The sequence below is a fragment of the Oreochromis niloticus genome, linkage group LG14, assembly GCF_001858045.2.
Source record: "Oreochromis niloticus isolate F11D_XX linkage group LG14, O_niloticus_UMD_NMBU, whole genome shotgun sequence".
Lineage (NCBI taxonomy): Eukaryota > Metazoa > Chordata > Actinopteri > Cichliformes > Cichlidae > Oreochromis > Oreochromis niloticus.
In genome coordinates, this window is record NC_031979.2 from 15,412,632 (window position 1) to 15,440,205 (window position 27,574).

The following is a 27,574-nucleotide window of genomic DNA, read 5'->3' on the forward strand; positions in this document are numbered from 1 at the left end:
GCCAGCTTTCAGATCTTCTCTGCGTGTGTGTAACAGAGAGACTCAGATGCATGTCTCAAGGTAAGGACAGGATACCCGAAGACCTGCACCTAATACTTGAAACAATCCTGCAGAAATGAATAGACTGACTAATGCTTAACTTGTTTGGCTGACTATACGCACTGCAGCCTTTCTGCCGCTCTAATGTGCTGTAATCCATCAATCTTTGAGTCACCTCCGTGCAGGATCATACACACATACCACATTTGCATTCTACGTGGACTCCACAAAGTACAGCACCACTACTGTTGTTCTGCACTCCTGAATAATAAATGGCATCTAGCACAAAAGTGGTTCTCCTTGCTCTATGGATTTAAGTGTAATTGATCCATACATTGTTACTGGCAGTACAGGAGCCACACAAACACCATCTCTGTCCATTGATTCTGCTAAATCTCGGATCAGGAGGTGTAAAATAAGATTATATATAGGTGGGAGCTACTGCTAGATAAGCTCTGAGTTGCACTTTAAAAGGTAGAGGCCATTAAGCTGTGTGTGTGTGTGCTGAATCCATTGACTGGGAAGCCGCTCTGTGACATCACGCTGCCGAAGAGGGATGGCTCAGCTAAACTTTCATCCCACAAATATTCATGCCTATTTAATGATCCAGAATCACTTTATTCCACATGAATTATGAATATTAATGAACAGGGGGGAAGGGCAGCGGAAGGGTGTGCTGTGTATATGCTGTGCCTAAAGGAAAGACTGGTGTTACAGAAGGATGTGCGCAGCCACCAGTCAATCGCTTCACAGTCACAACAAACGCTCCAGGGCAGAGGTCAGATGCGGAATTAGCCTTGTGTGGCTAAATGGCCTTAAGATTTCACCCATATATGACCAGACCATGGGTGGCTGCTGATGGCCTATTTCTGAGATCCTGCTGTGACTTTTCCCCCTTGTCAACTGCACATTTGGATTTTGTCTTGCCCTTGAGCATTGTTCCCATTTTGTCATGTTTTTCTTCTTCCTCTATTAATTAAACCAATGCAGCCAAGTCTAACATAAAGGCTTAAACCTAGTCATATAAAAAGAAACGAATGCATTAACCTTAATGTTGGTAAAGGTATGAGGTGATGGATTTAAGTTGAATATCAAATTGGGACCTTGCTTTCCTGATTTTAAATTTTAATTTTGCTGACCATCATGCCATATGTGCAAACTGGCAAAGACGATAGTGAACCTTCTCATACTTAAATCAACAATAGAAAAAGTCTTCTGGTATCCACATAATGCAACGTTCCTGAAAATGTAGAAAAATGCTTATGTGATGGAAATATCAGCCCATTTAGAAACCTTTAAAGTTAGAAGAAACCTGAAAGTGGGCTGCGGGCTAAAAGAGAAACATAAAAAGAGAGTATTCCTATGACAATAGATTTAAAGTTCTCCACATAAAAAAAGAAAAAGAAACTCTCTTGGCATTGTTTTTCCCTTCCTTTCCATGAAGCACAGGAACCCTCTCACATGCCTGCAGATAAAAAGCAGCTCTGTCAACCCAGAATCACTGGATCAATGCTGCCATCTACTGCTACACTTTCACACTCATCAGGATACAGCTCATTAAAGTATTTAGTGATGTCTAATTATTGAAATGGTTGTTTTCAGGCAATGTTAATTATTTAAATCATATCTAATTCGGTTTAGAAAGCATGCATTTTTTCCACTGGGTTTCTAATGAGCTTTTTTACAGATTTAGTGGGTGTGCCTGTTTTATCTTGCTCTTCATTTATCCATTTCCCTCATCATTGCACACTTTGTCCTGTGTTTTATTCTTGCAGTGGTTTCTTGAATCCCTTCCAATAGCTCTGAAAGTGTTGGGTAGGGGTGGGAGAGCATCGGGGAGATGTATGGGGTAATGGCAATGTTGGATCCAAAAATAGATTCAAGGGCTTTAGTCATCAAATAGCATACTGCACAGGTGTAGTTTTATGGTCTAGGCTCTTTTTTTATTGCTTCCATTGCAACCTTGCAGTATTATAAATCATAAGCATTTTGCTGGAGTGCTCCTAATACATCAAGCATTTACAGCTATGCAACACAGCACTGATCCCCCGAGACCCGATGACAGCCAAGATTTGGTGTTAAATTGCAGTGTTTATTGCCAAATGAGTAACAGAAGTGATGGAAACACCACCTTACATACAATGTCTCACAGATACATGAATGGAGGTATGGATTTTTATTTCTTTTTAGTTTGCAGTCCACAAATTTCCTATGTACAAAATCAAAAGGTGGGTGGGTGGCTGCTTTTCCAATTGCGAATGATAAACCATCCCTGCCTCTGCCACTTAAGCTTAATCATACCAGAAATTGTGAAAAGCTTCCCGGGGCATGAAGGAGAAAGTCATTATATTTTAAACTGGTCTAATTAATATGGAGGACTGGCACTGACTGTAAAATTATCTGATTAAGATGAGAGTAAAGCCTGTCATGCTGCTTGCCTGACCTCCACTATAACAAGATCACCACCATCAGATGCACTTATTTCCAGAGCATGTACCAATGACCTACAGATTTTTTAAAATAAATCAATTAGTTAGAAAGACTTAAAACGATTTGTTAAACAGAACAGGTGAAAATGATGTCTGCAAATATGATAGTCATTTGTGGGAGCTAATCATTTTAATCTGCGGGCCAGCTGTATTCTTCGTATTGAGTATTCTGTCTATTTCACTGAAGAAAATTGAATATGTCACAGTATGTGAATAACTCAGTAATGAACATCAGTGTTGTTCCTACTGTGACAAAGGCCTGTTAATAGCAATTTATTAAATATTTAGCTAATTGAATAACTAATTCTAATGTCACACTTTCAAGGTCATTTTTCATGCTGGTTCTCTATTAACAGTGTCAACACTGTCAGTGATAGCTGTGCTTCTCCTACCGTGATAAGTCCCAAAGTCGGCTCAGAAAAAAGGGCTGAACAGCACAGCACCATATCTGTTTTTTAATAAAGGTTTTTCAATTTTAGGATGTCCTGTGAGATTAGATTTTAGATTTTAGATCTTTTGATCTTAAGATTTAAAGTAAATAATCATAAAGATAATATTAATAATAATTGGTTTAAAACTGACAACATATTCTGTCTCACTGAGGTATGAATAAAATTAGATAGTCATCTACTATTAATGCTGTGTAGTCAAGTATAGCTATTAAGTAACCACTAAGTGAGCAGTAAAATTCATGGGTTTTGATGAATATGTGTCACACAGTGGAAATTTGTATTTATCTTGTATATTGTTTTATTTTGATTTTTAGTGTTTACTTATGAGTGTCGTTTTATTTGCATGGTTTTATTCTGTTTCTATTGCATGGTTTTTAGTGTTTTACATGACATGGTTTTAATCCACTGTGGACTGGCTACACATGGGACAAATTAGCTGATAGGTACCACCTGCTGAGGCATGGGTGTGTCCAGAGGTGGCCTATCAGCTGTGTAAAGACCTTTTAAAAGCAGGGCTAGCTGAGCACTGAAGGAGGAAGGCCCAGAGTGGAAGAGGAATGCTAGATGGCCAGCGGGACACGGCGTCCCAGTTGGACCGTGTGAAGGGTGACAGTGGGAGACGCTGCCTGTTATCGACCGCCGGGCAGAGGTGTACCTCTGCCGGCATATGTGAGTAACGCTTTTCCCACTGTCGTATGCTGGGTGCAGCTGAGCTGGGAAAGGGTTGCCATGGCTATGAGCCAGGGTCTCTTCCGGGACGTGTTTTCTGGCCCCTATTTGTGTATTTGCAGGATGCTGACACGAGGGGATCCATGGTGGCATTGCGTGGAGGATTCCGGTGTGAAATGGATGTGGGCGGCCCAGTGAGAGGACAAGAGGGGAATAGGAGGCTCCTCCCCGTCGTCCTAAGACAGGGCTGGCCTGGAACCAACTCATGCAAAGGAATTTCTGGCCCGCTGGTGGACCCATAATGCATCCATAGTTGTGGGACATGACATCAGGGAATTTTAGTAAATGTAGAAAATTGTATTTTTACTAGTTTTAGCTGTCATAACATTTTTCCCGTATGTTTTTAAGGGTGTTTTTTATTTGTGATCCCTGGCCTAGTAATAAACTGTTTCTGATCAGACCTTCATCTCTGTGCCCTGGGTATCTGACTTGCTTGCTCCCCCTTGTATTTTAAAGAATCTTTCTTTTCAGCACGACATTCTGGCACGACTGCTTTAATGTCTGCGTTTGTTACATGTTACATGTTACATATGTTTCTGCATTTTATTAACATGCATTTAGCTTGTCTTTTAATAGACCTATTTCTCATACAGTTCTAAGATAAGTAAAATAATAATTGTAATTGAACATGTAAAGAGAGAAAAAAAAAAAAATTCAAATAAATTTAGGCTCCTGCGACATGTGGTGTTTCTTGTCCTCTTTAAATCCCCTAGTGACGTGCAACAATATTACATTACTGTCAAACAAATCGATTATAATTTAACATGCAGTGATTTCCAAGCCAGTTATTCGAAAGATCAATTATATCACTCTTGATTTTAAAATCTGTCATTATTTCAGCAGCTCTCCTGGTGTGTGCCTTTGTTGAGAAGTGCCATATAATATATAACATTTAAAATGTAATTGTGTATATTAATTCAGAATATAGCATGTTAAATACACGTTGTGAAGGCCCGAAATGAAAAGTATTCAGATGTCGTGAAACAGCAGTTGAAAGACCAACAGCTTTTACTTTACGGCAAGATAGGCCTTCCGGTTGTTGTGTGTCGCAGTGCTATTTGGCTGGGCTTTAGCGTTTTTGTTGCTAACGGGTTTTGGATTTGCTTAAATACAATGGGAATAGAGGAGGAAACGGACCGCACCGTCTTCATAAGAAACCTAGATACTAAAGTGACGGAGGAGCTTTTGTTCGAGTTGTTTTTACAGGTGCTGCTTTCGCGACCGATTCATAAAACTAGAAACTGTGGTTAGCATAACAGCTAGCTAGTGGCACAGAAACCACTTACAAACAAAGTGACCGGAATGTACTAACAAGGGGAGCTGTAAGCTATATTGTGCGGTAACAAATGTGTCTCGTTTACATATCTTTTGGTGTTTTACACATGCGGTGTGGGTAGTGTATAGTTTCACCCCCAATCACAGTAGCTAGCGAGTTAGCTGCCATTAGCTTTAGCTGTTGACCACAGGCTTTTGTTTACGAAATTCATTGATCCTTTCTGCAGGCAGGACCTCTCGTCAAAACTAAAATTCCAAAGGACGCGGATGGGAGACAGAAGACGTTTGGTTTTGCCGTATACAAGCATGACGTGTCCGTGCCCTACGCCGTGCAACTCCTAAACGGAACCATGCTGTATGGGAGAAATATCCATGTGCAGTTCAGATCAGGTGAGCTGACATTGTTGTTGCTTTAAATTATGACGTAAATATTTTAACGTGTTTTGTGCATGTTTGTGTGGTTTCAACACTGAACGTTTCAATTAACGTTTGACTATCCAGAAATGAGTAACTAAAAAGCTATCACAGACAAAGCTGCGACCATCATGTTTTCCATCAACTACTAACTTCTTGGATCACGTAAAGAAGTAGGCGTCAGTACTAGAGTAAACTACTGCTGGTGTTATTGAAAAGCAATGACCCAAGTTCAGTAACCACTACAACCGATAGGGATTCTTTGGTTTCGGTGTTGTGCACAGTTGTCAGTGTGCATAGCAGGTTAGAAGGAATAGAACTGAGGAAACCTTGAACGACTTAGTAGTTGAATTAAATTACTCAAATCTACAGAAAAACAGAGGGTTGCAGCGTTAGGATGGAATGTGCATTGACTTTTTAACATATAAAGATATGTATTTTCAGACAAGATACTAAGACGAGGCAGTATAGTTAAAAGTCGTATCACTTCTTTGTCACTGCATTGTCTGACTTATATAATTTTACCTCTCTTTCTCTCTCTCTGTGTGTGGAACAGAGAGAGAGAAAGAGAGGTAAAATTATATAAGTCAGACAATGCAGTGACAAAGAAGTGATACGACTTTTAACTATACTGCCTCGTCTTAGTATCTTGTCTGGAAATACATATCTTTATATGTTAAAAAGTCAATGCACATTCCATCCTAACGCTGCAACCCTCTGTTTTTCTGTAGATTTGAGTAATTTAATTCAACTACTAAGTCGTTCAAGGTTTCCTCTCAGTTCTATTCCTTCTCTGTGTGTGTGTGTGTGTGTGTGTGTGTGTGTGTGTGTATACATACATATACAATACTGAGTAGTACTGAGGCAATAACCTGCCTCAGTACTACATGGAAGCTCCTGTCAGGCATCATATCGGCTAAGATGAACAGGCACATGGGTCAATACATGAGCGGGGCACAGAAAGGGATTGGCAAGAATACCAGAGGCGCAAAACACCAGCTACTGGTAGACAGAACAGTCAGCGGAGACTGCAAGACCAAGCTGACCAACCTGTGCACTGCCTGGATTGATTACAAGAAGGCCTATGACTCGATGCCCCACAGCTGGATACTGGAATGCCTAGAATTGTACGAGATCAACAGAACCCTAAGAGCCTTCATCAGGAACTCAATGGGGATGTGGCGTATAACACTAGAGGCCAACTCCAAGCCCATAGCACAAGTCACCATCAAGTGCGGGATCTACCAAGGAGATGCTCTGTCCCCACTGCTGTTCTGCATAGGCCTGAACCCCCTCAGTGAGATCATTAACAAGACTGGCTACGGATACCGACTACGGAATGGAGCAGTTGTCAGCCACCTCCTGTACATGGATGACATCAAGCTGTATGCCAAGAGTGAACGAGACATCGATTCACTGATCCACACTACCAGGATATACAGCAATGACATCGGGATGTCATTCGGGCTGGAGAAGTGTAGTCGGATGATAACAAAGAGAGGGAAGGTAGTCAGAACTGAGGGGATCGAGCTACCAGAAGGCAACATTGCAGACATAGAGGACAGCTACAATTACCTGGGGATCCTGCAGGCGAATGGGAACCATGAAGAGGCCGCTAGGAAAGCTGCAACCACCAAGTACCTGCAGAGGGTCAGGCAAGTCCTGAGGAGTCAGCTGAACGGTAAGAACAAGATCCGGGCTATCAACACCTTCGCCCTGCCCGTGATCAGGTACCCAGCTGGTATAATAAGTTGGCCAAAGGAAGAGATAGAAGCCACTGACATAAAGACAAGAAAGCTCCTTACCATGCATGGAGGGTTTCACCCCAAGTCCAGCACCCTGAGGCTGTACGCTAAGCGGAAGGAAGGGGGCCGGGGACTGGTGAGTGTCAGCACCACAGTCCAGGACGAGACAACGAACATCCAAGAATACATTGGGAAGATGGCCCCAACTGACCGAGTGCTCAGTGAATACCTCAGGCAGCAGAAACCCAAGAAAGAGGAGGGAGACGAGGAACCATCATGGAAGTACCACCGGCAGATAGAGGAGGTGGCTGATATCCAGAAATCCTACCAGTGGCCGGACAAAGCTGGACTGAGAGACAGCACAGAGGCACTAATCATGGCAGCACAAGAACAAGCTCTGAGCACAAGATCCATAGAGGCCCCATAGGGGTCTATCACACCAGGCAAGACCCCAGGTGCAGGCTGTGTAAAGATGCCCCTGAGACAATCCAGCACATAACAGCAGGGTGTAAGACAGGGCATACATGGAACACCATAACCAAGTGGCCGGCATAGTATACAGAAACATCTGTGCCACATATGGCCTGGAAGTTCCGAGGTCAAAATGGGAGATGCCCCCAAGGGTGGTGGAGAATGACCGAGCTAAGATCCTGTGGGACTTCCAGATACAGACGGACAAAATGGTGGTGGCTAACCAACCGGACATAGTGGTGGTGGACAAGCAGAGGAAGACGGCCGTAGTGATCGATGTAGCGGTTCCGAATGACGGCAACATCAGAAAGAAGGAACACGAGAAGCTAGAGAAATACCAAGGGCTCAGAGAAGAGCTCGAGAGGATGTGGAGGGTGAAGGTAACGGTGGTCCCAGTGGTAATCGGAGCACTAGGTGCGGTGACTCCCAAGCTAGGCGAGTGGCTCCAGCAGATCCCGGGAACAACATCGGAGATCTCTGTCCAGAAGAGCGCAGTCCTGGGAACAGCTAAGATACTGCGCAGGACCCTCAAGCTCCCAGGCCTCTGGTAGAGGACCCGAGCTTGAAGGATAAACCGCCCGCAGGGGCGTGCTGGGTGGTTTTTTTTTTTTTAGGTTTTTTTTTATTGTTATTATTTTTTTTTATTTAAATATATGTGTGTGTGTGTGTGTGTGTGTATATATAACCATGTAAATCAACACTTGGGTATGCAACTATTTTACTAGATAGTGTAGCTGTAGCATTTTGGGTATTTAACTCCTCTAATCATAGTTGGCAATAAACATGGAAGCCAACTTCACTTGTGATTGTTTCATTACAATTAGTTGAAGGACTATAAATGCAGAAGACCAAACTTGGGTAAACTATTGTACTCTCTTTATTTTTATTTTTTTTAACTTTTAAGTTAAAAAAATGAGTAAAGGTAGACTTAGTTCCTATCTAAAACTGCTCACGCTTTTGTGAAGGGGGGTAAATAGATTCATAATTTCTGGTGAGGGGAGTTTGCTTCTGTGCTTTTCACATGTGGTATTTTGCATGTAAAGCACCACAATTTCAAGTGGTGTTTGTTGATTGTGCTCATAAGAAGCCATGCATTTTTATCCAGATGTCTGCAAAACTAGGCAACAAGAACCAATATTATTTAGATGCATAACTGCCTCTAAAGCCCAGAGCAAAGACAAACCTGTCCCTTTAAAATATTACTTCACATGGAACAAAATGTATTTCCTCTTGGCACATCAGATCTTTATTGGCAGTGTTAGTGAAGCAAAAAAACCCCCAATTTTCCAAAACCTTTGTGACTTAACCAAATGCCCGATGGCCAAGGACCAGTAAAAAACATGTTAGCTGTCAAGCCAGTAGCCCGTTTGGGCCTGTTCCAGAAATATAACTACAATTTCACATGTAAAGCAAACAGGCTGAAGCAAGCTATGATAACAAACACTCATTAAAGGGCTGATGACAAAAACGAAAATGTTAGTGGGATTTACACCACAAAGATTTTTATTTTTTTTTAGCTTTAGTTAAGTATATTGGGGATTTAGAGATTTAATTTAATTGTAAATCTAGTAATACAATATGCTATATCATTAAAAGCTACAGATTAGTGTGCTTACAGTATAGTAAGTGAATGAGAATTAGTCGCATTTTGATCAACAGTTATTTACATATATGCATAATAACACGTTCCAGTGACCTCAAAAACTGCACTTAAAATTGATTTACAAAGAAAAACATGCACGTAACATAGCCGTAATTTAGCCATTCATTTTGAGTCAGCTACTATATGTAATATATATGATTTCTAAGAATTTAAGTGTTATAAAAATAATTCCCAACAGCTATAAAGACGTTTATAGTCTTGGTAAGTTTATCTTATCAGTTTCATCTAGATTAGTTAACACTTGTAGGAGGAGCTAGGGGACAGAGTTTAATTCAATTATTTTCAGTTTAATTTTATTTATATAGCAAAAAGTCATAACAACAGTAACCTAATGGCATACATACATTTGCTATATTACTAATATATTAAGATTACTGCAATATTTCTTTTCCTTAATCAAGAGAGTGTGTGTTTGTCATTTTATTAGGTATGGATCAAGTATATGTGTGCTTTCTTCTTTTTAATATAAATTTTGTTTTGCTCGTTCATAGGCAGCAGTCATTGCAGCAATCCAGGGAACTCACAGAATACAAGTCCTGCAAGCACCCCAAATCCCCATGGCCAGAGGTAAGAGAGTGTCTCGCAGCATCAAAAGGTATCATCTTATTGTACCAATTAAGATGCTCACATGCTGTCAATAAGAGGAAAGACTGACAAGTTTTACTCTCAAGTATTAAAATATTCATAAAAAATAAAGTCCATTGAGACTGCAGTAACATGTCACCAAAAACCCCCAAAACAAATCAGTGCTTTGGAGTCACACTTAACTACAGTTGTGATGTAGTAGAATTAAGTCAGGTGCTTCAAGTCACCATTACTATAGCACCTGAGCCTGAAATGAATAAAAATTGTGTACTGTTCAAAACAGGCTGACTGTTAGACCAAAGAATCCAAAAACATTATTCAGTCATAAGTGTATATAAGACTTACGACCCTTCTGCTTTTTTATGGCGGTGAAATGGATGAATAATAGTCATTAAAATGTCTTTCTAACCTGATTAGCAAGTTAAAGCTTGTTAGTTTGGTGAAAGCAGCATCTTTCAGTTATAAAGTGAAGTGAAAATGGAGTTAAGCTCATGTTTGTGATGCCTAGTTCTTTTGAATATCACAGTCATCAGATAATTTCTAATCTGTCACAAATATATCCTTCCACAGTAGTAGAGGCGAAAATTTCCTCAAGATAATAGTCATATTTAGAGAAACTCTAAATATATCGCACGTGGTCCATGTAACACGAATATAGTCATCAGCACAGGACTGTCAAAGTGTAGAGTGCAGATGTAAACACATGGAAACCATGAACTGGTCATTGCTGCCTTATTCTGTTACATCACCTCAGGAAAACACATTTGTGAGTAGGTAATGGAAATGAGAAAATGACCCTAATATTCTGAGAATTGTCCCAGCCAGTCACATACCTTTATAATTTTTATTACACTTGTAGAAGATGAAAACAGGAGTGCACACGTCTAAGTTAGTAGACATTTACATGTTGCTGTTGGTGCCAGAAACAAATGTCTTCTTATTTAATCAATGTACTGTGTCATTAGCTTTTGATTCCCATTAGACATCAGCTTCTCTCTCTCCCCCATCTCTCTCTATGAGATGTTGTTAATAAGCAAGGTGCAAAGTACACAGATGACAGCTGCGCAAACTGGTGTACGTCTGGATTACTTAGAAAATGAGTGAAAATGTTTGTGTGCAGGCTGCATCTGAGTAAGCAGGCATAGCCACTAAACTGGAGTGATGTTTAATGATATTCTGCACAGGTGTGTCAATGCTAGCGTGCGATGGGTGGGGCTGGTGCTGGCACTGCCAACATTACCCACACTTGGCAAATTAATCTGACATTGTAGGTGTGTATTGTGATTTGGCACAAAGTGTCACACACTTCAGCAGCATTTGAAGTATGATGTAATCATTAAAGAAGGAAGCTAGCTGTTTCAAATGGCTGTTGCATACTTTTGCACTACTTTTAAAACCAGATTTTAGCCTCATGCATCAGATTGTGGTCAATTTAAATATTTTGTTAATTTAAAATTAGTCAACGAGTGAAATTTTCTTTCCGCAATCTTTTTCTAAAAGTAAAGTAAATCATAATTTGCAAAACATTTTGCAGTGGTTTTCTTGTTATTTTGTTGTTAGAGGTAGATTCATTTTTATATTGGTGTGTCCGGGAAGTACTCACAATAGAATTTTTGGCTCATCCTGCAAAACTAGTTATAATAAATTATAATAATGTTAAAAATAACATATGTTGTCATGGGTGCTGTCCTATAGCCTTGTAGTAATTAGTAGCTTTGTTAGAACCTTTGGTAGTTCTAAGTTTATGTAGTCACTGAAGTTCCCCTCAGTCACTGATCCCTTCACCTACAATAGTTAAGTTGTTGGGGCAGCTGTGGATTAGGAGATAGAGCAGGTCGTCTGGAAATCCAAAGGTCGACGGTTCAATCACCAGCTACTCAAGTTTGCATGTTGAAATATCCTTGGGCAAAACACTGAGCACTAAGCTTCCCTCAATGCATCCAGAGTGCGAGTGTGTGTGCGAACGCTAGAGAAGTTGCTTAGTTAGGGCCAAAGCATTCATATGAATTTGGGTGTGAATAGGTGAATGAAGCTTGTAGTAAAAAGGGCTTTAAGTGCTCAAAGTAGAAAAGCAAAATAGGAAAAAGTTCTAATAAAAAAATTAAATGTTGATCTTATTTGAAGACCCTTATAAATTGCTTGTGATTTTTTTTTTCTTTTTTTTTTTTCTTTTTTGGTGACACAAAATATTTGAAAACTATTTCCACACTCTTACAGAACCCCAGTCCATTTCAGTTCTCCACCGTATACTCCTCCACACCAAATACAGAGATCCTTTTCTTCTCCCGATAATCTGCAGAAGCATGTCATGGTAAGCTTTTTTTCTTAAAAAAACAATACTGTATTTCCATAACGGACAGAATTCATATGCGTTATTCAAGGATTGTACTTGGCTTTTTTTATGTTCGACTAGCTCTGTTATTGTGTAACAAATAAGTCGATATTTCAGCTGTGTGTGAAATCGGACCTTTTATTTGCGTCTGTAGATGAACAACGTGATGTGGCAGACTCACATGAAGCAAATGGACCAGTTAAACGGCACCTTAAAACCTCCACAGCGGCAGACGTTTGGAGGTGGAAAGTCCGTCAGTGGCGACTCAAGGCATCATGACAATACCCCCTATCGGCATCACGCGTCCCAGAATAACAGCACTGGAAGAAGCCAGCGCTACGCGGACGAGTCGGTCTCTGGCCGTCATCAGCAACACGGCCACGGCCGAGAGAGCCACCACCACCATCACCAACACCAGAGCAACAGGAGTGGCAACCGTCACTATGACAACAGAGGCGGCAATAGACCGTATGATGATAGGGGTAGCAACCGTGGCTACCAAGACAGCAGATGGCAACGATACTGAGATGTAAAAAAGAAAAAAATTCTGTACAGACTTAAGTTCTTCGGATTTGAGGACACTTTTCTAAAGATGATGAACTATGTTGAAAAACGTTTTTGTGTATACTCAGGTTGTTTGTAATGATCCTATCAGTTTTAAGATTTAATAACTCATGCCTTAGAGACATTTTTTTATTAATTTTATTTTACTTTTAAGGCATTTTTAAATTTGTACTCTTCTTTCGTGTGAGCTTTTCATCACAGACGTTGGAGATATTTTGTAGAGTGTCATTTTGTCATGAGAGCAAGGACAAAAGCTATAATTAGTAGCGATTTTTAGAATACAAGGGAGGGGAAGTATTAAAAAAAAGAAATTGGGCGATTTTTTTATGTTATGCAAATAATATTTAAATGGTGCTGCCATAGTTAAAAAAAAAAAATCTTCAGGTACTTCGCAAAAAAAGAACAATAACTTTCAGATTCCACCAGCACCACTTACTACAACAGGGCACTGACTTTTTCTGATTGTAACATCATCTAACCTTGCTCTTTTCCAGAATTTTTTTTTGTTTTTACTCTTATCTGTAAGACTGTTTTAAAATGAACATTTGCATTATTATAAAGCTCTTTTCATTTGACTGCTGCCTTGTCTTTCATCCGGCAACAACTCAAATACTTTAGGGTCTTGGCTCTACATCGTGAACCCGTTTACAGCTGTTTGTGTATGTGGCTAAGTTAAGTAAGTAGGCTATTGTATGTTGATGCTACATGCTGTAATGCATGCACACAAGGCCTTATCTGCACCTATAAATGGACCTCGTGTAACTAATATGCTTGTGCAGTGGGTTATGAAGTAATCTACAGGTGGCGCCACACACATCCTTTTATTGAATCAATTAAGGTGGTAAATATAACTGAGCCACATGATCAGCTCCTATTTGACCTTTCAGTTCATGATGCTTTCAAGTCTATACATAGGTTTGACACTCATTCTGTACTCTTGACCACATTCAGTTATGTTTAGGTTTACTGCTTATTCGCTAGAGTCCCACGTAACCGGTTCTTGTTCTTGTTCACCCTTAGCGAGTGGCACAGGTTTGGGGGACTTCGCAGAAACGAAAGGTAGTTTATTGTTCCAACTTAAAATTAGCAGTACTTTATCCCTACCATCTGACGGTGCGATCAGGCATTGTCTCCCGGTCGGTTTCTCGTGCAGTGGTCGTCAAATCACTTAATGTCTGTATAGAGGTCATAATTACCCTTCCGAAAGCGCTTATGCCACTAACAGCGGCTCCCGCGCAATATCGACAACTAGATCCCTCAGTAAATCTCCCACAGTCCAAAAGTAGAGCTGTATTTGCACCCTCTGAACTAAGCTCTGACTTGCTTGTAATCTACCTATCGTCTGATTGCATCCTGATGCTCCCAATCGCTCTAATAGAGAGTATCCTCTGTTCGGTGTCAGTACTAGGAAGGCCTTTATTACGCTTCGGGCTGCCGCATAACTCTTCTAATTGGTTGATCTGCCTGGCGTCTCCAGCCCTGGAGCGGGCGGATTAGAGAGGCCGCTCGGTAGCCGCTGCTGTGTGGACTTATATAGAAGCGTGCCTCCTGAAATGATCCGCTTCCAAACACCAAGGGACTCTGCCTCCCCTGTTGCCGTGCCCCGCAATGCAAACCCCATCTGACAAGATGCCTGCAGCCGTGACTGCAGGAGCTTGGCACCACCTCAGGTTGCTGGGTTCACCGGGGCCTAAATTTCCCTCCACTCCCTTCATTGTATCGAATCTCATTTGACTTTAATATTACCGTTGTGGTTTGCAATCGCAAGTACAGTTAAATACATTTAAATATTCAGAAATTATGTCACCAGAGAAGAGTTTTCTCCTTTCTTTCGTGCATCAACGACCTAAAAAGTAAAACGTGTTCTGCGGACACCTCAGCAGTTGTTTCCATCTCCTCTTCGATCAAGCCATCAATCCTCTGAAAAAGAAAGCTGAGCTTCCCGTGCAGAGCTCCCACATTTCCCCCCTCCACACTTTGGACACGGTGGCTGTGGAGGTACGAGTTGCCACCGGGTTCAGTTTATTTCCAGTTGTGATGATAATTGTTTCCCCCGCACACCGACTTTTCGAAGTTTTTCGGACTGTTTGAAACTCTATCTGCACCAGCCTTTCTCGCCAGAAGACTGTTGTTCATTTTATTGCAATCATAACGTACACAAAAAATAAAATAAAATCAAAACAAAATCAAATTATGCAACAAGCACTCTTAAACTGATTTCTTTTAAACAGTTATTCGTTAGTGGACTTAAAAACAAAAGAGTAGCCAAAAATTAGATTTTGTCTTTCCTTTTCTGTGTTATAACAATTCTTAAATGAAGATTACAGGGAAATAAAACACACTGAGAAAATATGCAGAGATTAGTTTGTGCGAGTTGAACGTGCCTGTAGCCTTCCACGCATTAATGCCAGAGCTGTCAGCTCGTGGCTGACACTCATCCTACCTTTATTCGAGCTTAATGACAGATACTTCTCTTAAAATAGATTTCACCGTTGAACCAAACGAATTCTGTGCCAAGCAGGAACAAGGATGGGGAATAAACATACAGGTGCTTTTATTCTGTGGAAGCCAATTTTATTGGAAAATGACTGTTAATAAGACTTTTTGTGTATGATCCTGCCATGCATGCTGATTTGTGATAAATTACACCTGTCGCAGCTTGTTTGCGATATGAATAACGACAATAAGTTAACTGACACGGCCTGTAACCACAAAAAGGTTGGGGTCCGTTATAGCATAAATTCTTGTGTTTACCGTTTTAACGTAAAATATCTTTTTTGTGCCATTATTATAATTATAATTATTATTATTGTTGTTATTATTATTATCATTATTATTATTATTACGGTTGTTGTTGCTGTTGTTTTGTTAAAAATGAAAATGATTTTGCGGTGTATATAAATAATTAAATAGTTTTAAAGAAATAACAAACCACATAACTGTATGTCGTATAAAATGTATAATGTAGAAAGAAAGAAAGAAAGAAAGAGTTATCCCGACATATAAATGAGCTTATCGTTTTCTTAGGTCATAGCCTGTGATAGCGTGAATAAAACAAACTATCGAATAGATTACACCGCATGCTGTTTCTCGGACAGATCCTTACACACTGGTCTACAGCTAAAGACAATTACAAATGATTTCATATAAATCATGAAGCGCCACCAATTTCGTGTTAATAAATAATCTTAGCCTGAAAACCGAGGTCTATTACTTGACCTGAAACACAGCTAATAATATTAGATGTATGTTTGATAGGTATATTAATATTATTTTAATAGTATAGCTTTGATGATGATATTAGTTTCTGTTCTGGAAACTGTGGTTTTACTCTGGCGCTCTAAGTTGTGGGCTAGTCCGCAAAATAAAGCTGAGAGAGAAACAAGTTTTTATGCGGGCATGAGGTGTTGTATGTACAGTACGTGTGTGTGTGTGTGTGTGTGTGTGAGAGAGAGAGAGAGGGAGAGGGAGAGAGAGAGATGGAGCAGCAGAGTTGTGTTAAGGGATGGTTTATATAGCAGTGGGTGTGAGCACAGATTGTAGTGAGTTCATTACCGCTGTACCGCTCTGCGCAGCTCAAGTTGAAGGCTAGCGATCCTCACCGGGACACTTCAGGGAAAGCTAAACTTGATTTTTAAAGATAAGCAATGAGTTGTTTTAACGCATGAACTCCAACATTCGGCTTTAAAGACGGTTGAAGCTTCATATGCTTAGAAATTACTGAAGATTTTGTGCAGCGACGATTGCGCACGACGCACAGGGACAGATCATGCACTGTCAAGCCGAGTTGAGGCTCTCCTCCCCTGGGCAGCTGAAAGCTGCCAGGCGGCGCTACAAGACTTTCATGATTGACGAGATCCTCTCGAAGGAGACATGTGATTATTTTGAGAAACTCTCTCTCTACTCGGTGTGTCCTTCACTCATTGTTCGACCAAAGCCTCTTCATTCGTGTTCGGGTAAGACGTTTCTTCCGTCTACTTGAGAAAGAAATAAAGTAAATAGATATTTTTTAAAATATATGTGAGACGCACTCATTAGTAGGTTGCAGATAATTTTACGCATAAAAATCGAAACACTTACATAGTATTTCGGTACTGTAATCGATTTTTTTTTTATTTAAATAATAATCAGAATAATATGATATATTTAAATGTCCCGTGATTGGTGAGTTGTTATTTCCTGTACACAGGTTTAGGCAGGTACAACTCGACATACACTCAGTGGTGATGAGGATTATGCGTCTGTGTTGACAGAATAATATGGTAACGTATAGCTCCACAGTTACTCTGTTATTTTAATGATCATAGATAGATAATTGATTTGATGCAATAGTGCGAATAAAAAGATATATACATGATTGCATTGCCTGATTTCATATCTCTTTGAAGGCTTGCATAATTGTTTTCTAGTGTCGTTTAATCGCAGTTAGTCTGGACTTTCTCTTATTGCTACAACAGTGACTTCATCTTCATCATTCTAAACTTTACATGATAAATCGTTTCATATCAGCTAAGTGTTTGGTGTTGAAACTCAAGTGCATTCGTCAGTGAATTTCAATGATGCTTAAGGACTTTTTTTATCGAGCGGATAAATGATTGAACTGATAAGTCAACGAAGAGTACAACAGATAAAGTAAACGATAAAGGAAAATCTAACGCTAGAAACCCGTCATAACTAAGCGCCAACCTTCAGTCTATTTTATCCCATTTGTTTTGATAATTATGAGTTTTCTGGTTTGCCAAATGTTGCCTTTAATGTCCCTAACGCGGTGGGTATTTACAGATTAAATGATGATAAATGACTTTGTGTTGCTAGAAATATAGATGTAGTAACATGAAAAAAGTTGTAGGAAACAAAACTAATAACAACAACAATAATAATAATACTAACAACAACAACAACAACAACAACAACAATAATAATAATAATAATAATAATGATAATAATAAAGTGTACTGATGTGTTTTGACCAATACTGAATGAAATATAGAGCACAAACATATGACTCAAACAAATAACCGTGGCTCTTTTTGAGGTTATTCAGTGTGTTTTAGTATTTCATGCTTATGCTGCTAAAATGAAATAGATGGATAGATGGATAGATAGATGGATAGATAGATAGATAGATGGATAGATAGATAGACCATTGATTTAAAGTCAGTTTGAAAGCAGCCCCTTAAATGTGTCTTGTAGTTGCTGAACCAAACTACAGTTTGACAGATCTCAGAAGGTACAGCATGTTACATTTCACGAAAACACAACTTTTTTGTTGACTCTTAAGTTGTATTTTCCACTGAATCACAACAACTCAAAGGCTACTGCACGCTCTGGTAACCATTAGGATAATTGCTCTAGAGTCTGAAATAATAGCCACTGCAATTTGATGATGACAGCGATGGGGGGGATAAAAATAGGGGGAACGATTCCCTCATCCCTCTGATATGGTTGGTGTATGCTAGAGGGCACTATGACTGGGCTTTGGCACCCCTCTGTTCGGATGGATAGTGTAACCCGCCCTGCATATCAGAACACTGTGCCCACTACTTATTTGTAGCTGCGGGGGTGTTAGACACAGTATATTCTCCAACATCAATGGCTTTTAGAGCTTGATATAGAAGCTGGCAGACTTAGAGGTCCTGGGCCAAAGAGAGGTGGCTGGCCACTGCATGGCCCCCTAACAGTGAAAGTTAACTTCTTCATTCTGTGAAGGAAAGGATGTTATAGCCTCCTGCTGCCAGTTGAGGCCGCTGAAAGACAGTGATGCCATCAATGTTGACTGCAGGATGACAAATGAGTTAGTTTACTGTGTTTTTTTGTTTTTTTAATTGCCCCTGTGTTAGTCAAACATACCACCTTAATGTTCTTAGTGCATTTATTCTGAGAGTTGTTTTTTTTCATCTTTTTCCCCCCAATGTGAAATAAACCGAGCTCTTAATGGTGTACAGTATTCATAGAATTTGTTCCATGTCAGTTACAGAGGGATCTGAGATAATGAGCCTTGACCTGGTGCTGAGCAGTGAGCAGCAGAATGGCAGCTTACAATATTTCATTTGGCTTTCCATCTCTCAGCAGGACCTAGGGTAGGGCTTTTAGTGGTGTTTTCTGGAAGAGGTGAGAGAGATTAAGATCAACTGTGGTGTAATCTCACCTGACAACATAATGAAAAAAAAGAAAAAAAGTAGGAGTGTGTGAAGCCCAAGGGCTGCTGCATACTGGTTTAGCACTGGCTGAGGGCTTACAGGAGAAATCCAAGTGAGCAAAAGGGTTTTTATCCCATCTTAAAACTTAATCTGCTGCAGACAATAAAGTCTCCCATTAAGCATAAAGTCAAGTTAAGCAGTATGATTACACCCATGTCAGCACACACAGGCAAGTATGCGTACACACAAAGAGAAAATGCACACACGTCTTCAATCTTCTGTTAAGGATAATGTTTGACAGCTTGTCATCTCCTTGTCATTCCCGCATAGCCATGAGATTTTTCTGTTTCTGAAAAGGATAAGTAATAAGTTGTCTCTAAAAGTAGTTGATGCTACGGGCTAATTTCTGCTGCCACCTCTGTAGATCGGGTTTCAGGCTAAATGCTTAGCACGTTTAACGCGATGCTTTTTGATAGATGGGCTGACTCTGTTAGAGCAAATACTTTTACACAGTTACACTCAACAAGATACAAGACATTTTTTCTCTGGCACATTCTTAGAAGGGCCATTAAATTCCTGTAATCAGTCAGGATTACAGGAATTTAATAGAAATTAAATATTTGTGTCTAAGGGAAAACAGAGAAACTACATCACGTTGCCCCAGCAGTGCTTGATTTGTTTTCAAGGAGCGAGGACAAAAGCAACAAAAAAAAAGAAAAGAAAGAAAATTAATTGAGCAACTTCCTAGATGTCATCAGATAGTTTATATGCAGAACATGTCAAATGCTCACGTACACTTGTCATAGCAAAGCAATGAATCACCCATACTTCCTCACCATTGAGGAAAAAAAACAAGTGACAGAAGGAGTGTAGATGTTATGATAGGCATCAGGCAGTTCCAGGTTGTGGCATCAAAATTGTGGCATTAAAACTATTTTCCGTGTAGTTCTAAAAATAACACGCTTGCTCTTCACTCAATGAAAATGAATGCAAATAAAGTTTTTTTTTCAGTAAGCATTATGTCACAATAACTATGTTATCAATAGAGAAAACAGCTGGTATCAAAAGGAGTGCTTAACAAACTGCTCTTCTTGATCTATTCTTAGCAAGTATGTCTTCTGTAATGGTTACTACAAGCATTTGTACCAGTGCCTGCATTCCAACTGTGATTATCAAGAGTATCAGTGTGCTTTTGCATGGGGCTGAACTGCGCTCTTGCAACTACTCAAACAGTTTATTTGTAGACTATTGACAGGACACTGGCACTTGTCAACAACATGTCAGAGGGATGGCTTTACCGTCAGTGGAAAGTCACCATGAGGGCTAGCATTCTTTGCTCTCTTCTTTGTTTTTCGTCCCACCTCTGGGGGACTCTCGGAAGACACCATTTAGTTTTGTTGACACAAGATTTCTCGACAGTTGTGAAGACAAACAGAAGTGTGTTCTTTTGCCATAGAGCCATGACTGACACCATCCGGTTTTCCTGTAAATTATAGTTTGGTAAATATGCATGATGTATTTGTTATCTCTGATGAGTCACTCAAACAAACATAGATATTATACAGAGCGTAAGACAGAAACCATGTAAGAAGAAACATGAATATATGGCAAGCTCATACAAGAAGAGAAGAGAGGTCTTCTTGTCTAGACTTGTTGCAATACCACCAATCTAACGTTGGAGGATTAGCGATGACCTCAGTGCCTTACCATGATGTCATGATGAGCCTGAGGCAGAGTGTCATGTGTGTATGTGCCTTTCTTCGTTTGGAGGGCAACATTCGTATATGCATTTGAATGTGGTGTGCTTGCTGTTAATTAATAGTTAAACAGTGAGTTTTACCTGAATTGATGCAAATTTTATATCTTAAGTCTTTGTATGTATGACTCATTTAACCGTAAACCGTGTGCTTCATTTTCTTTCTGGGTTCATGTTGTTCTCACTTAACTTGAAAAAACATACAGAAAAAGGTCAGACAGTATGTTTTCTCTCAGCTCTGGCATGTGTATTTCACTGTGTTGAGGCTGTCTATTGGTAACAAGAAGCTAAAGAAGACAAATCTGCCACAGGCACCCAGAAACACATATGCTGTGCGTTTCTCTGTGTGACAACTGGCTAGTTTCTCCTTGCCACTGGAGCATTTTATCCCCCTCCGTATCTTCCTCATCTACTCCCATAATACCACTTGTGTCCTTCCCACTGTTCCTTATCAGCCCGTGCATTACAGCCTGCACCGTGCTCAGATTGAGTGTCATTTCTCGTTAAGGGAATGGTTTTACTTTTTAAAGCTGTGAAGATTTTTTTTTCTCTGGCGGATATTATATTTGCTTTGCGTGACCCGCTGCATCCTCCGTGCTAACCTCCAGGTCTCCATCTCTCCCCCATAGGCTCCAGACAAGTGCTGCTTTTATCGATTCTGGCGTCTGCTGCTTCTGTCTTCTCTGATAGAGAGCAAAAGTGTGTGTGTGTGTAGTTTGCAAGAGTGGGAGAGAACATAAGAGAGGGGAAAAGTTTATTATTTGAGTGGTGTCTGATTTAGTTTTTAGATTTTATTACAGCTTATTGTGCCTGCACTCGTCTCCGTGTGTGGGTGTGCATGTGGTTGTTTTGTGTTGGGAAGCAGTTAGCTCTTAACAACCTCTGAAAAATAATCAGTCATTTGAGCAGTTCAGAGGATCAGTGTAAAACACAGCCTGCGTCACTGGGATCACAGCCCTCTACATGAGGAAGGTCACAACCAAAACACTTTTCACGGCAAACGCTGGCCAATTAAAAATGAACCTGTCTAAGCAATTACAGGCGGTCGATAATGGTATTACCGAGGTGACTGAGCAGTTCAAAATAGCTCTCTTTGAAAGCTGCATTGATTCAGAAGGATGTGTATTCTAACTACTGGACTTTAATGCATTTCTCTATGTTTGTGTCCAGGCTCCTCGTCACTACGTGCCTACCCGCTCCTCTCAGTGATCACGAGGCAGCCGCCCAACCTGCCTGCTCACGTCCCGCAGCCGTCCTCTCCGGGCGCTGCCCATCCACATCTGCCGCTGCTTTCCCCGCAGCATCCCAGAGGCTCCGAGCCGTCACCCAGCCAGACGCCCCTCAGTATCAGCAGCGAGTCGGAGACTGAGCGCAGCACACCCCGCCTGAAGAAGCCACGTCGCAGCCGTACTATTTTTACTGAGCTGCAACTGATGGGCCTGGAGAAGAAGTTCCAGAAGCAGAAGTACTTGTCCACTCCTGATAGGTCAGTACGGTGCAGACACTAAAATCTGACTGAAACGACACACAACATAAAAGCCCATAAACTAAACAAAGTCATGATTTCGCCTCATCGGTACCAACATTTTGCATAAAAGAAATCAAACCTCTGAAGCGTCAGAGGTAACCACTACATGCAGTTGATGAGAATGCACCAGCAGCAAGCGTGATATAAGTGCAACTCAGCCATAGCATTTTGACAACCTGCATAACTTACATGAAGCAAAATTTGAAAGTGCATAACGTGCGCACCCTCGAGCACATCCACAAAGCCACAGATGCAATTATCAAGTGGCGGTTAACCCAGCATCATAAGTTTTGATTTATCCTGTGGGGCATGTCTCATGTAATGTGAATTCGTCAAAGCCAAAGCATTACCTCAGCGTTCTAGTTGAGACACGAGTAACGTTTTAACCCTGAGCTCTAGAACAGCAGAAGGCCCCAGCAACCAAACACTGCCTTATTCAGTGAAACAGGGACAGTGGCCAACACAAGCAAACAGAAATGTATTACACTGATTTACTGCCAATCATTTCACACATCTGCAAGTGTACATAAAGTGCATTAAGCTTTCTACAATAAGATGAAGTAATCTATATGGTAATATCTGTGTTTTAAGTTCCATTCTGTGGGTCATTTTTGGGACCGTATTTTTTCCAGTTAAAACTGTAGAGCTCGACTTTATATTTGGCCTGCAGGCTGCTTTTCCATTAGAAGCCAGAAGAGCATTTAGCCATAAATGTTGTCTAAAGCGCTCCAAGAAGCTTCACATGTGCAGCAGGAATTTTAAACAGCTTGTGAACCTTCACGTAGAGATTTTGTGCACCTCCGTACCCCCTTATTCATTTTTTAATATGCATAGAGAGTGGTGATAAAAACTTAAATAACTGCTGCAGCATGTTCACCTGTTTACACACTGACATAGCTCCTGTTTTCAGGAACATGTTGCAAACATGTCATCCTCGTTGCACTCATTGCAGTGTAACTGTGTGCTACGTGCAATCTAAAAATAAATTAGCATTTTTGGATTAAACCAGATTTATTTGTCATTCCATTTACATCCTCTCCATGGGGAAAACTCCCACGATGCATTATTTAATGTATCACATCTTGGCCTGCCTGGAGCTGCTGGAAAGGTGCCATGCCTCATCTTAAGCAGAAGCCCCAAGGCAGAGTACAACTGAGTGATCAAAAAACCAACTACCCGTATGAAATACTGTGCCAAAATACTGTGTCCTGTCAAAATATCCGATTCTGACGCTGTGTTGAAAATTAATTAAACACCCAGCTAGTGGAAAAACATCAACGGAGAAAATCCCCTTTTAAAAGCCCACATCAAAGGTGTGGCATGCGCCTCACTTTGGTTTGTTATGATCCAAAGACAACTTAGCTTCCCTCTTCCCTTTTCTTGGCCGAGAACCTCTGCGGTCTCGAACTGAGAGTATGTGCGGGGGCGGATAGAAGCAAAACCAAAAATATTCCTGAAAAAAAAAGACTTTTAAGTATTTATATCGAGGAGCGGTAATGATTTTATAACACTTCCGAGTATTGTTACAAGTGTTTTAATGATCGTCATCTTTATCATCATCGCCCTTGTTAAGAGGTATTCACTTTCACCCAGGAGTCCCACGTGAAAAGTGTGAGAACAGAACAAAATGGCGGCCCAGCAGTGGCCTGGAGGGAGTGACTCAGATACTGTTTGTACTGCTGTGAGCGTGTGGTTTTTCCCCTTGAGAACTAATGACTATAAATAATTGGGGTGTTTTGCTTTTTTTGCAATTACTGTTTCTAGCCTCCAGTTTTTACCCTATCTATAGAAATCTGATGGATAGCTCAATTTCCCTCATGTCTTGTCTTTTTAGACGCACTAGCACGCACGCACACAAGCTTTTTGTCTAGTATAAGGTTATGCAGATAGATCCATGAATCTCAGGGATTTGTTTTTCTCTGTTTTTTAGATTTTGTTCTCTCCTTTTTGCTGTCTTAGTTTTCACTGTCACCATCAAATGAAAGTCAGCTCCTGTCCCTGGGGTGTGCTGGTCGTGAAAAATCCTTCATCTGGCTGTTAAAGACCTCGAGTAAGATCAGGGAAGAGGAAATCTCATTTAAGAAAAAAAAGAAAGAAAAAAGAAAACTTTTTTTTTTTTTCCACTAATGGATGCCTTGTCCACTTTATCTGGCCCTTCCTGAGGTTTTATATTACACACCAACAAATAGCCCTATTAGTCATGGATCACCACATGTGGTGGATGCATTCAGAATTTTCTCCGACGGCCTCAATTATCCAGCTACGAGCTCTATGATGGGATTACCGATGTCGGCATAGATGGCTGCAGGTGTACAGTGTCAGACTGGAGTTCCTGGCGTGAGATGCTTAGACAAAGTGTGGCCTAATGCTCTATTTAAGTTTTCAGTGTTGCGAACCTTTAGGCATGAAATTACATTATAAAGTTGAAATCATAGTCTATAATTCACACTGCACAATTAGTGTCAAGATTTTTACATTTTTGTGTTCGTGTGAAGAGAAGCTGATGTTTAAAGCATGCCAGCGGTAATGATATATGTCCTGGATAGGCTCCAGCACTGTACTGGAACAAGTACACTAAAATATATACATACGTAAACTTTATCTTGTTTTTTTGTGCTTCTGCAGGTTAGACCTGGCACAGTCGCTTGGTCTCACACAGCTTCAGGTGAAGACATGGTACCAAAACAGGCGTATGAAGTGGAAGAAAATGGTAAGTTCTAAAGTAAAGCCTGATGTGTTTTTAGTTGTTCAAGTCAGATTCAATAAATATTCTTAACTGGACAGGCCGTTGGTAGTGGAATTGGAAAAATGGCAAAATCTTATATTAACACTGCAACTGGCAATAATGTGTATGATCTTTTTTGCCAAAATGAGCCAATAAAGTAATAAAACTGCCAAAGACAATGTTAGTTTTGGGTAAATCAAATCTAAACGCAGATTATTTGGACAAAAGCATTTTGATTTAATGTTGTTTGATTTTTTTTTATGAGAGAAAGGATTATCTGTAATTAAGTACAAAAACTTGAATGTGTTATTATGAGTGCTTTTTGCATGTGGGCCAATAATATTTGTTTACAGTTTTTTGCTTCCTTTTCATTTTGGATTATTTTGTTTTCATTGCACACCGCAGTTTTTAGAAATGTTTGCTGCTACTATTTTATGCAACAATATTAAGTAAATATAGCAACATGGAAGGAAGTGGAGGGTGCGGAGAGGCAGAGTGTAGTGTGACTGATGATGACGGCAGCGAGAGCAAACACTTTTTGTAGAAGGGTCAACAACTGAGAACAAAAAAGACCTGAAATCGTTAAAGATAAATGAGTGCACAAGGCGGAGCCAGTAGCGATATGTCTTCACTTAATTACTATAATAGCAAGCGTTGCCTTTGACTTCTGCTGCCATTTATCACCAGAGGAGTCCACTAAGACCGCCTGTGTGTTATTCTAGGTGCTCAAAGGAGGTCACGAGGCTCCGACTAAGCCCAAGGGAAGACCCAAAAAGAACTCCATTCCCACCACGGAGGAAATAGAGGCTGAAGAGCGGCGACTGAAAATTGAAGAAGAGGAGAGGATGAGGAGATTAGCTGAGAAAGCAGCGGCGGTGCAGAGTGGAGGAGAAGCACCCCAACTGGAACCTCAAGATCTCAGCTCGGAAAGTCACAATCCAGCCGGGGCAGTGGAGGGATCCGAGCGAGAGCTGCCACTCCTTATGTCAGAAACTCACACAGCCAGCTAAGCAAGAACAAACCAAAGACTGCCAAAAAAATGCCAACCTGAAAACAAATAGTGCCTCAGGATCACTGTAAAAAAGCCTGTGTGGTGTTAAGAGCCAGTTGCTTTAGCTATATCGTCGGCTTCACGTTAGTGGCCTAGAGCTTTTACCCAGTGTAGCATTGAGTTTTTCGTTCACTGGAAATTGTGCCATACTGAGAGCAAATCTCCATAAATACTGATTGCACTGGTAAACCTTTTGCCTTCAGCCTGCAGCGTAAGGAGTAGTAATCCAAAAAAAGGGGTCAGTCGGGCCTTAACGTGTATCTCAGCAGTCATCGTTGGTGCCAAAATATCAACCAATGCCTTATTAAAAGGTGTCTATGAATCTTTCTATTATACCTTACTTCACTGCCAAAACTCTGTAATATGAAACGGTTACAGTGCCTTGTTGGTCTCAGAGGAAAGCTTTTTAAATAAAATAATATCAAATGCAGTATATTTTTTATAGTCATTTCTAACTGTAAGTGCCATATTTCGAGACGGATTTGTACAGTTTAGACAAGAAGATCTCTATTTTAGTTTGGAGTCAGATTGTAGAGCTGTGGTTATTATTTGCTCATTTAAGCTTGCATTTTTATTTTGTTTCTTCAAAGATCAAAAGAAATGTTTCTGCCAAGCCATACACTGTATCATACAATAGAAACATGTACAAAACATATGGTCTTTCAAATATATACACATATGAAACAGAATATGAACTGCTGTTTTGAATTGGATGAAAAATAGTTTATATATATATATATATATATATATATGATGTTTCAGCTGTTCCTGATTTCTTTTAAAATGGAAGTAAATATGTTTTTCAACCACAAGGACACCATAACTCTGAAGCAGTTTAGACTCACAAAGGGATTAAATCATAGCCTGTGCGAGAAATACACGTCAAACACATAAAATCTCCAATATGTTTTCAGCCTGCAGGCTCTGTGTGATTACCCTAATTGGTACGTTAGACCTGAATTAAAATAACAGTTTGAAACTGCCTGTCAGTGCCTCCTCCGTGTACATCAAACTCTGCTCTCTGTCCTGTTACAGATCTCAAATGTTTAAGAGTTTCGACTGTTGAGTTTTGCAGATTTACGTTTATTTGTCATTGTTTAAGATGAAAAGTGCAGTATTTTTCAAATGTAAATAATGCTTGTTTGGTAAACTTGTTTGTTGTTTGTTTTTGTTTTTTTAGGTTTGTGTAAAATTATTTTTACTATATACAAGTGTGTGTTTATGTACGTAAATACACTTAATAAAATAGCTATCGTTCAAGCTGTATTTTTGCGTGGTCTTACTGAGGTACAGGTTTTTTGACATTTTTTTAATTATGGGTGGTGATAGCTCAGTAGGTAGAGTGGTTGCACCATGACAGGAAGGGCAGGGGTTTTAATCCACCGAACACCGAGATACCCTTGAGCAAGGTACCATCCCTACACACTGCTCCCCGGGTGCTGGTTTGGTAGCTGCCCACTCATTCACTGAGCGAATGGATTAAATGCAGAGGACTACAAAAATTTCCCACGTGTGGGGCTATGAAGGGTTTAAAATAAAATTTTATCTTTTGATTAAACCTTCAGTTCCAAAGTCCAAAACAGCATAATGCAATGCACTTTTAAAGATTTTATCCT

General features: G+C 40.2%; 2 protein-coding genes across 2 annotated transcripts; both read left to right on the forward strand.

Annotated features, from left to right (window-relative positions):
- The first annotated feature begins 4,715 nt into the window (after positions 1–4,715).
- Positions 4,716–13,333, forward strand: rbm7 (RNA binding motif protein 7). Its single transcript, XM_003441684.5, has 5 exons — positions 4,716–4,915; positions 5,212–5,374; positions 9,769–9,844; positions 12,080–12,173; positions 12,349–13,333. Exons 1-5 carry the CDS (start codon positions 4,823–4,825, stop codon positions 12,718–12,720), a joined length of 798 nt encoding a protein of 265 aa, XP_003441732.1. The 5' UTR covers positions 4,716–4,822; the 3' UTR covers positions 12,721–13,333.
- Positions 13,334–16,242: 2,909 nt separating this feature from the next.
- barx2 (BARX homeobox 2) lies at positions 16,243–27,224 on the forward strand. The gene is made up of 4 exons (XM_003441683.5): positions 16,243–16,714; positions 21,825–22,140; positions 24,808–24,892; positions 25,630–27,224. Exons 1-4 carry the CDS (start codon positions 16,528–16,530, stop codon positions 25,915–25,917), a joined length of 876 nt encoding a protein of 291 aa, XP_003441731.1. The 5' UTR covers positions 16,243–16,527; the 3' UTR covers positions 25,918–27,224.
- The last annotated feature ends 350 nt before the right edge of the window (positions 27,225–27,574 follow it).

Coding starts and splice junctions, on each gene's coding strand:
- rbm7 (XM_003441684.5), top strand. CDS start 4,823: ATGGGAATAGAGGAGGAAACGGACCGCACCGTCTTCATAAGAAACCTA. Junction 9,845..12,079: donor CCAAATCCCCATGGCCAGAG/GTAAGAGAGTGT, acceptor ACACTCTTACAG/AACCCCAGTCCATTTCAGTT. Junction 12,174..12,348: donor ATCTGCAGAAGCATGTCATG/GTAAGCTTTTTT, acceptor TTGCGTCTGTAG/ATGAACAACGTGATGTGGCA.
- barx2 (XM_003441683.5), top strand. CDS start 16,528: ATGCACTGTCAAGCCGAGTTGAGGCTCTCCTCCCCTGGGCAGCTGAAA. Junction 16,715..21,824: donor GCCTCTTCATTCGTGTTCGG/GTAAGACGTTTC, acceptor GTTTGTGTCCAG/GCTCCTCGTCACTACGTGCC. Junction 22,141..24,807: donor TACTTGTCCACTCCTGATAG/GTCAGTACGGTG, acceptor GTGCTTCTGCAG/GTTAGACCTGGCACAGTCGC.